The sequence below is a fragment of the Enoplosus armatus genome, chromosome 20 (assembly GCF_043641665.1).
Source record: "Enoplosus armatus isolate fEnoArm2 chromosome 20, fEnoArm2.hap1, whole genome shotgun sequence".
Taxonomy (NCBI): Eukaryota; Metazoa; Chordata; class Actinopteri; order Centrarchiformes; family Enoplosidae; genus Enoplosus; species Enoplosus armatus.
In genome coordinates this window covers 410,844-420,000 of record NC_092199.1, presented here as the reverse complement: position 1 = coordinate 420,000, position 9,157 = coordinate 410,844, and the positions used below count along the sequence as shown (strand labels likewise).

Here is a 9,157-nt window from a genome sequence, read left to right as displayed (position 1 = left end):
GTCTTAATTTGTTCATGAATGGCTTTTCAAATTAAGATGCTTTAATTATGTCACTATGTTAGCATGTTATGTTAGCATTCGTGCTAAAGCACAGAAAGGAGATGTTGGACAAAGGAAGATTTGACCTGTTGGTGGCGCTAGAGGAGTCAAGAGGATCATAATCATTTCTGAACCAAAGCAGACATTTCATCATTGTTTGTGGGGTCTGACCTTGATCTTCATGGTGCTGGGGGCCAGAGCCGTGATCTCCTTCTGCATGCGGTCCGCGATGCCCGGGTACATGGTGGTTCCTCCAGACAGCACGTTGTTGGCGTAAAGGTCCTTACGGATGTCAATGTCACACTTCATGATGCTGTTGTAGGTCGTCTCGTGGATACCAGCTGACTCCATACCTGCAGGACAGAGGAGGAGGTAAGACAGACAAGCAGGTGGACAGACAGACAGGTGGACAGAAAGGGGTACAGACAGACAGACAGACGGGTGGACTGACCAATGAAGGAGGGCTGGAACAGCGTCTCAGGGCAGCGGAACCTCTCGTTGCCGATGGTGATGACCTGACCGTCGGGGAGCTCGTAGCTCTTCTCCAGGGAGGAGGAGGTGGCCGCCGTCCCCATCTCGTTCTCAAAGTCCAGAGCAACGTAACACAACTTCTCCTTGATGTCTCGGACGATCTCTCTCTCCGCTGCAGAGACACACAGACAAGTTCAGACGCACTTCATGTTACCTCATGACATAAACGCGTGACGATGGCGTGACGATGGCGTACCGGTGGTGACGAAGCTGTAGCCGCGCTCGGTCAGGATCTTCATGAGGTAGTCGGTGAGGTCGCGACCCGCCAGGTCCAACCTCATGATGGCGTGAGGCAGAGCGTAACCTTCGTAGATCGGCACGTTGTGGGTGACACCGTCACCAGAGTCCAGGACGATTCCTGGACAGACAGGCAGACAGGCAGACATGCAGGCAGAGAGACAGACAAGTCAGTGTTTTTCTAATAGGAGGACGAAGTTCACCACATCCACTGAGGGTCAGTGTTTACTGTGACGGGACACAATGACGATGACAAACTGAGTGTTGGATGATAACGAACTGAACAGAGTGAAGAAGAGGAGGTGGAGGAGGAGTGTGGTCCAACCTGTGGTGCGTCCGGAGGCGTACAGCGACAGGACGGCCTGGATGGCCACGTACATGGCAGGAACATTAAAGGTCTCAAACATGATCTGCACACAAACATTCAGATTAGTTTGATCATGAAAACGCTGAACACTCTGATCTTTATTTTAAATTGAAGTGGAGATCTTTCCAAAGACACCAAATGATGCAGCAGTCATGAGTGTAGTATTGCAGTATTGCTGTATTGCAGTAGTACCTGTGTCATCTTCTCCCTGTTGGCTTTGGGGTTGAGGGGAGCTTCAGTCAGCAGGGTGGGATGTTCCTCTGGAGCCACTCGCAGCTCGTTGTAGAACGAGTGATGCCAGATCTGACCAATCACAGAGCAGATGATAATCACAATCAATAATCAGAATGATTAATGATAATCATAATAATAATAACATGAGGGTGAACAGGTGTTTCTGTGTGCGCGCGAGACCTTCTCCATGTCGTCCCAGTTGGTGATGATTCCATGTTCGATGGGATATTTCAGGGTCAGGATTCCTCTTTTACTCTGAGCCTCATCCCCAACATAGCTGTCCTTCTGCCCCATACCCACCATCACTCCCTGAGACAGGCAGACAGACAGGCAGAGACAGACAGAGAGACAGACAGGTCAGTGTTTGTCATAACGACGAGTGATTCAAACACAAATCACTAACTTGATGGATCACCTCCTATAATACCTCCTGCACTGAACTACAGCTGATCTCAGCTGATCTCTGGTGATCTCAGGTGATCCCAGGTGATCTCAGCTGATCTCAGGTGATCCCAGCTGATCTCAGGTGATCCCAGGTGATCCCAGCTGATCTCAGGTGATCCCAGGTGATCACAGCTGATCTCAGGTGATCCCAGGTGATCTCAGCTGATCTCAGCTGATCTCAGGTGATCACTCTGCCAGTTCACAGCAGACAGACCTCCATTACTGACAATGTGAGTTTCCTTTCCGACCTTTATTGTTTGAATCATCATTATGTTTCTACCTCATTCATTAATAGCTTGATTTGCTGTATTGATTCTTGATTTATACATTATTTTCTTGATTTTACTGCAGAGAACAATGAGTGGAATGGAGGCAATAGATGGACGACTGAATTGTATTTCCCTGTCAAGAACGTTTGTTTAAGGCTCTTAATATTCCTACAGCTGCACGAGTCGTATGAAAGATGTTTATCAGACAGTCATTAATCTACAGTAATTCATTTACTCTTCAGTTAGGAGTTTCTCTGCCTCTCTGCTGTGTTGGTTCACACATCATTTAGTCTAATTGTGTGTTGTTCCCAAGATGTTAGAGACTTTGATAATCAGTTAATTGATCAATCAAAATCTCTGGTGTCTGAAACGTCTCAGATTTGTTGTTTTTCTGTTTTAATCAGTAAACTGAATATTGATGGTCAGACAAAACAAGACGTTAACTTGGACATTTTACAGGCTGAACGATCCATCGATGAAGGAAATACTAAATAATAATAATAAATAATCACCAGGTGCAGCTCTTAATTGATAGTTCAGCTCGTTAGTCTCTGTTCAGGTCTGATTATTGAAGCGCACTTTATTTGAGCTCTTGGACCCGTGAAGACCTGTACTCTGACCAGCGGCAGTCCTCAAACAGGTCCTCATCCAGCAAGGGGGGTGGCCTGTCCACATGTATAAAGACTTTCAAATGAACCAATCATGGCTTCTTCTCCAGGAGCTGTTTTTCTGTACAGATTGTATCATTAGCAGTTTTAGCATTAGCATTAGCCCGTCCCTGTGTGTGTGGACCAATCAGCTGTCACCTGGTGCCTGGGCCGGCCCACGATGGAGGGGAAGACGGCTCTGGGGGCATCGTCTCCGGCGAATCCGGCCTTACACAGACCAGATCCATTATCACAGACCAGAGCGGTGCTCTCCTCATCATCACACATGACTGCAGGGGGCGCTGTGGACGAGCAACAACACTACGACACCAAGTCACGCTGTGAGAGAGAGAGAGAGAGGAGGATGTGATTATTGGTTATTGATGAAGACAAACACACTAAGACATTCTCCAGCTGTTTTAGAGGTTTAACTGGTTGACTGACGAGCCTGCAGCCTGTGAGGAGGGCTCACACAACACGCTGCTTCAGTTTCATCCAAAAGGTTGTGGCGTCCACATACTTTTGGCCATGTAGTATGAACCACATGTAGCATGAACCACAGTAAACATGAAACTGACTGCATGATAAAAAGCACAGCTCAGAGGAGTCGTGAGGTTTTATCAGACGATGAAAAACAGAATAGAACAACATCTGAAACTACAACACCCACAATGCAACACGTGGAGATATGAGGTTTCTCCAGCCAGTCGACAAACAGAAAGATGAAAACACGTAACATTAAAGTGATCCTCCAAATCACCAAAGATGGAGTTGTGAGGTTTTCACGTGAGAGCAGTGACATCATCCCGTCCTCCCTGTCCTCCCACTCTTCCCACTCCTCCCCCTCCTCCCCCCACAATGCACCACTACTGTCCTTTACTGAATGAACAACAAAGCACTCTGGGAAAACTTCCTAATTAGGGCATAAAGCAGAGTCCTGACTGTGTTTGGTATGCTCTCTCTACCTCCCTCTCTCTCTCTCTGTTCACGCTACCTTGCTCGCTGTCTCCCTGCCTGTCTCCCTCCCTGCCTGTCTCCCTCCCTGTCTGTCTCCCTGCCTGTCTCCCTGCCTGCCTGTCTCCCTGCCTGTCTCCCTGTCTGTCTCTGCCTGCTCCCTCCCTCCCTCTCCCTGCCATTCTGTCTCCCTCTCTCTCCCTGGCTGCCTGTCTGTCTCCCTCTCCCTGCCTGTCTCCCTGCCTGTCTGTCTCCCTCCCTCTCTCTCCCTGCCTGTCTGTCTCCCTCTCTCTCCCTGACTGTCTCCCTGCCTATCTGTCTCCCTCTCTCTCCCTGCCTGTCTCCCTCCCTCCCTCTCCCTCCCTCTCCCTCCCTGTCTCCCTACCTGTCTGTCTCCCTCTCTCTCCCTGGCTGCCTGTCTGTCTCCCTCTCCCTGCCTGTCTCCCTGAATGTCTGTCTCCCTCCCTCTCTCTCCCTGCCTGTCTGTCTCCCTCTCTCTCCCTGACTGTCTCCCTGCCTATCTGTCTCCCTCTCTCTCCCTGCCTGTCTCCCTCCCTCCCTCTCCCTCCCTCTCCCTGCCTGTCTCCCTACCTGTCTGTCTCCCTCACAGTGAGACAGACAGGAGTCTCGACCATATTTAGTCATCGACTTTGGAATTCAAATATTTTTCAGATTTCTCTGCCAGCAGGAGCCTGACAGGAGACGCTGGGTTCACTTTGCCCTCAGTTCTGTCATCTTAGAATCAATAAATCCACTGGTTCCTCCTGAAGATGTAAATCTTTAAAAGCGACTCAGAATAGTTTCATGTTTAAACGGGACCTGTCAGCAGGTAGACCAGGTCCAGCCCGGCTCAGGAGCTGGAGCTACTGTGACTGTAACGGATTTTAAAGTGTAAGAGTATGTTTTTCTTCTTGTCATCAGATCTCATGTTCAGACTCAAACCATCAACCTGTCAGTCCGTCCCTCAGTCCCGTCTTTCTTCCTGTCTGTAGCTCTCAGCTCTCAGCCCATTGGTTCCTACTGAAGACGTCAGTCTTTAAAAACTCCTCACAAATATATAGTTTCATGTTTAAAAGGCTCAGTCATTCCCTCAAACAGCTGCTCGCTGTAGTTTTTATCAAACTAACTGGAGGAAATAGTGCATTTGTTGGGGACTATTTTCAGCGGCAGATGAATCCACATGTGGTGCTGTAGTGAGTGTTTGGGGCAGCAGGACGGTGTGTGTGTTCATGGTGATAATGATAATAATAATAATAGAAGAAGAAGAAGAAGAAGAAGAAGAAGATATATCAGGCTGTGAGTCTGTTTTTAGGAGTGATGAAGTCACAGCTCAGGTAGATTTAAAGATTTGATCTGTAAATGTTTAATGTGTCTTTAGTTTGAAAAATCAAACTGGTTGTTGACGATATTATTTAGGATAAAAAAAGATAAAAACGTAATTATCTTCACATTAAAATGTTGGTTTTATATGTTTTGATACCAGCAGCTATTGATCAGGTTGATCAGGAACACAGGCTTACAGACTGAGATCAATACGTCACAACAGTCCTAATGAGTTTGCTCCCTCTCAACCACTGATGAAGACCATGAGATGTGCTTGAGCGCCACGAAAACTGAGATTCTCTTCATCTCGAGATAATTGAAAGCAAACGGTTCAAACGGCTTCCGTAGTCTCGTTTGAAAGTACAACATTTAGCTTCTGTGTTTAATGTCAGCTGTACAGAGGAACGTTCCAGTGCTGAATGTCGTCTTAAAACATGATAAACGTGTTCAGGCAGCTCTGGTGTTGGTTCACCTGCCAGTCTCCACTCAGGGCAGAAAAGTAAAAAAAAATGGCAACGAAAGCTCCAACTCAGCACCAAGAGGTCAAACACACCTCAACACCTGCAAGATTCAACCAAAATTCACTCATCAGAACAAAAACAGAGCCTAAAACATCAGCAGCTCATGTGGAGACGAAGTTCCTCATTAAATGTCTGAAGCAGAAACAAACTGTAACTCTGCACAATGAGAGGAAAACTTCAACACTAAAAACACCAAAAAAAGTGTAGTCTGGTGTGATTCTGTTTGGTTCTAGCAGCAGGTGCAACATAAAGGAGCGAGAACAAAACACTCAACCAGAAGAAGAGGAGGCGAAGGAGCAGAGGAGATGATGGAGAAGGAGACGAAAGGAGAAACACACATGAAGAAGAGGTGAAGAGGAGGAGGTGAGACAGGCAATCTCCCCTAGTTGAACTGAGGGAGGAGCAGAGAGGAGGAGAAAACAACTGTGTTTTAGTGACACTGGGAGGAGAGGAGGTGAAACGGGAGCAGCAGAAAAGAAGGAAGGTGAGGAGGTGAGGGGGGAGGATGATGGAGGTGAAAAAAGTATGTTAGTTTTTCCACAGTTAAACTGAGAGAGAGGAGCAGAGAAGGGAAGGGGTTAGACTGTGAAAGATGTAAGAGAGCTGAGATGGAAAAAGAGGAGGTGAAGAGAAATAAAAGAGTGGATAAGACAACCAAAGAGGAGACAGAAGAAGAAGTGTTGCAGGAGTCATAGAGAGGAAGAAAAGGAGAACTTCTACCAAACGTTAAGAGGAGAAGGCGAGAGAGGGAAGGAGGTGCAAGAGGAGATCAGACAGTTTAGGAGCAGACAAGACATGGTGCACGTTTTACATGGAGCAGAAAAAAGGAGGTGAGGAGAAGAAAGGAGGAATAAAGAAGATGATGGAGGAGGAAAAAGGGAGATCTTTTGCAATGACAGGAAAGAGAAAAGGAGGTGAAAACTAAAAAGAGGAGGTGAAATGGTTTAGGAGCAGATAAGACAATGTTTTTAAGAGGACAGGAGCAGAGAGGAGAAATGGAGAAGCAGGAGGCGATGGAGGAGGTGAGGAGGTCTTACCGTGGCAGTGCAGGGCCTGCTGGGACGTGATGGGGGGCAGGACAGAAGTGAGAGTCTGAACTGCTGCGACTGAGTTTATCAACCCTCCACCTCCTCCATCCATCCCTCCATCCATCCCTCCATCCCAAACATGGCCCCGGCCTCCTCCCTCTCTCCTCCCTCCTTCCTCTCTCCCTCTCTCCTCCCTCCATCTCCATCAATCCCTCCTCCCTCTCTCCTTTGCTTGATTCCTTATAGGGCAGGCCCCAAGGGAAGCAGCCAATCAGACGACTCGCGGCGCCACCAGACTTTCTCCCATCATTCACTGCATTCCTCAGAGAGAGACAGAGACAGGCAGAGAGAGAGAGAGAGAGACAGGCAGACAGAGAGACAGACAGAAAGTGAGAGAGACAGACACAGAGAGAGACAGGCAGACAGAGAGACAGACAGAAAGTGAGAGACAGAGAGAGAGAGAGACAGAGAGAGAGAGACAGACAGAGAGAGAGAGTGAGAGAGAGAGACAGACAGAGAGAGACAGAGAGAGAGACAAGCAGACAGAGAGACAGAAATACAGAGAGACAGAGAGAGAGACAGGCAGACAGACAGAGAGACAGAGAGAGGGAGAGACAGAGAGAGAGAGAGACAGACAGACACAGAGAGAGAGAGACAGATAGAGAGACAGACAGGCAGTGTGTCTTGTTCTGATTAAAGGTCAGACAGTTTACTGACAGTCTCACACCTCATCCTGTCTTCATGTTGCTGTCTGACACTCAGCTAACCGTTAGCTAACGGCTAATCAGCTCGTCAGTGGTTAGCTGGTTTAGTTGACAGCAGAGTTGAAACCTGAATGAACTGGAACATATTCAGGAGGTTTGAAGAGTTTTGTTCAAAGAGTTTGTAAAACAGTTAAAAAACCCTTAAAATGTACAAATGAACACGAACAGCAACTCTGAATTAGCATCCGACTGATAAATGACTTTCATGTTTCAGTTAGCACTCCTTACAGGCAGAAAGGTTCACCTGTTACAATGCTGAAACATAACTATGTTGTTTTGCACATGAGACTTGTGTGGGAGTCAATAAACTGAAGCTACCACAACATTGACGTGCTATAAACACGTAATGTAACGCTACCTTTGCTAGCTGTTGGCTACACTGGCTAGCAGTGCTGACACGTGGGTTGTGATGGTGACTTCACCTACTGACCTACGTCAGTTTAACATCAGTATATTTGCGTTAGGGCTTTGACAGGAAGTAATTATCATATGTATTATTTTTTCTGTTGGATCATATTGTTTCTAAATCTTCCATATGGCCCAGTACTGATCCAGGTTTTGGGATCCACTGCTGTGAGTGAATGAGTGACTGATGAAGTCCAGTTGTGTTGACTGTCAGCAGCAGCCAGTCTGACTGTGTTGATACGAGCCTGTGAGACTGACCTCCACTTCAACCCTCTTCAACCAGGTGACACTTCACTGCATGTTTCAACTGCCAACTGAGTACAGCTAGCAGCTCTGCCAATGGTGAACTCACAGAAATGCTAGTCAGTCACAAAATCTCTGAGCTTCTTTCTGTTTTCTCTGTGCTGTTCTGTTTAGTTCTCAGGATCATTCACCACTTCATTCAACAGAGTAACTGAAGAGTCATGAATGTGAAACTAATCATACTATGTTAATACTAATATTACTTTAATATTACTACATCACTTTTGTCAATGGTAACGTCACTTTTTAAATTTTTTTAACATGGTTACTTTTTTCTTTCTTCTTTCCATAATGAAGCCATCATGACTGACATGTTGTGGCCACATCCTGGACTGTTTGTAAAGGGGGTCCCCGTCTGTAGTCCAGTTCTTCTGACCATGTTCAGGAGGCTTCAGGTGAACTTCACCTGTCACCACAGGAGTGTTTTATGTTCTGGTTGCTGGACGTTGAATCAGTGCAGCTGTCTCAGACACATGTTTGAATCCTCTGGTGTCGACTGGGTTTCCATTCTCAGCTGTGCCCCCCCATGTCCATCACACTGACTGATTTACACTTGAAGACATATCCTGTTACAAACATTTCTGAACTGTCTTCAGCTGGTTAAACGGATCCAGCTTCTGTCTACCCTCAGTGAAGCAGCCAATGAGAGGCCTGATACTGACTGAGGTTGGTAACATCTCTGCTGACTGAAGCTAATGCTAAACTAGCTGCGCTGTCCTTGGTGGGCTGACAGCTGTGATGTAGCGTGGCACTAGTACATCATGTAGCAGGATAGTTAGCCTTGGTGCAGTTACTCTTTAATGAGCAGTTTAACATCCTGTTTTATCGTGACCCCCCTTCACCACAAACACTCACCCCAGAATGAACTGTTAGCAGATAATTTACTAACTCAAAGAAAGTTGAGTTAGTGTAAAGTTACTGTGAAGTTTTCTTGTAAACAAAGTTATGCTTGATGTTTAGTGTTTCTCAATTGTGTGAATCCTTGAGGCCTAAAATGTTTAATATATTTTCTTCCTCATAAAAAATATTTTAAAACCTGCATTTTATACCTCCATGTTTGCTAGTTTGCAGTTTTTTTATTCACTGCTTTT

At 46.4% G+C, this 9,157-nt stretch overlaps 1 protein-coding gene across 1 annotated transcript in view; it reads right to left on the bottom strand.

Moving 5' to 3' along the window:
• acta2 (actin alpha 2, smooth muscle) overlaps positions 1-6,668 on the bottom strand; it is an 8,129-nt gene extending 1,461 nt beyond the window's left edge. The window contains exons 1-8 of the mRNA XM_070926550.1: positions 6,604-6,668; positions 2,928-3,107; positions 1,589-1,717; positions 1,367-1,477; positions 1,133-1,217; positions 767-928; positions 491-682; positions 211-392 (exon numbers count right to left, since the gene is read on the bottom strand). Coding sequence (XP_070782651.1) covers positions 211-392; positions 491-682; positions 767-928; positions 1,133-1,217; positions 1,367-1,477; positions 1,589-1,717; positions 2,928-3,056 — 990 coding nt within the window. The 5' untranslated portion in view covers positions 3,057-3,107; positions 6,604-6,668. The remainder of the gene's footprint in view (positions 1-210; positions 393-490; positions 683-766; positions 929-1,132; positions 1,218-1,366; positions 1,478-1,588; positions 1,718-2,927; positions 3,108-6,603) is intronic.
• Between the last annotated feature and the right edge of the window lie 2,489 nt (positions 6,669-9,157).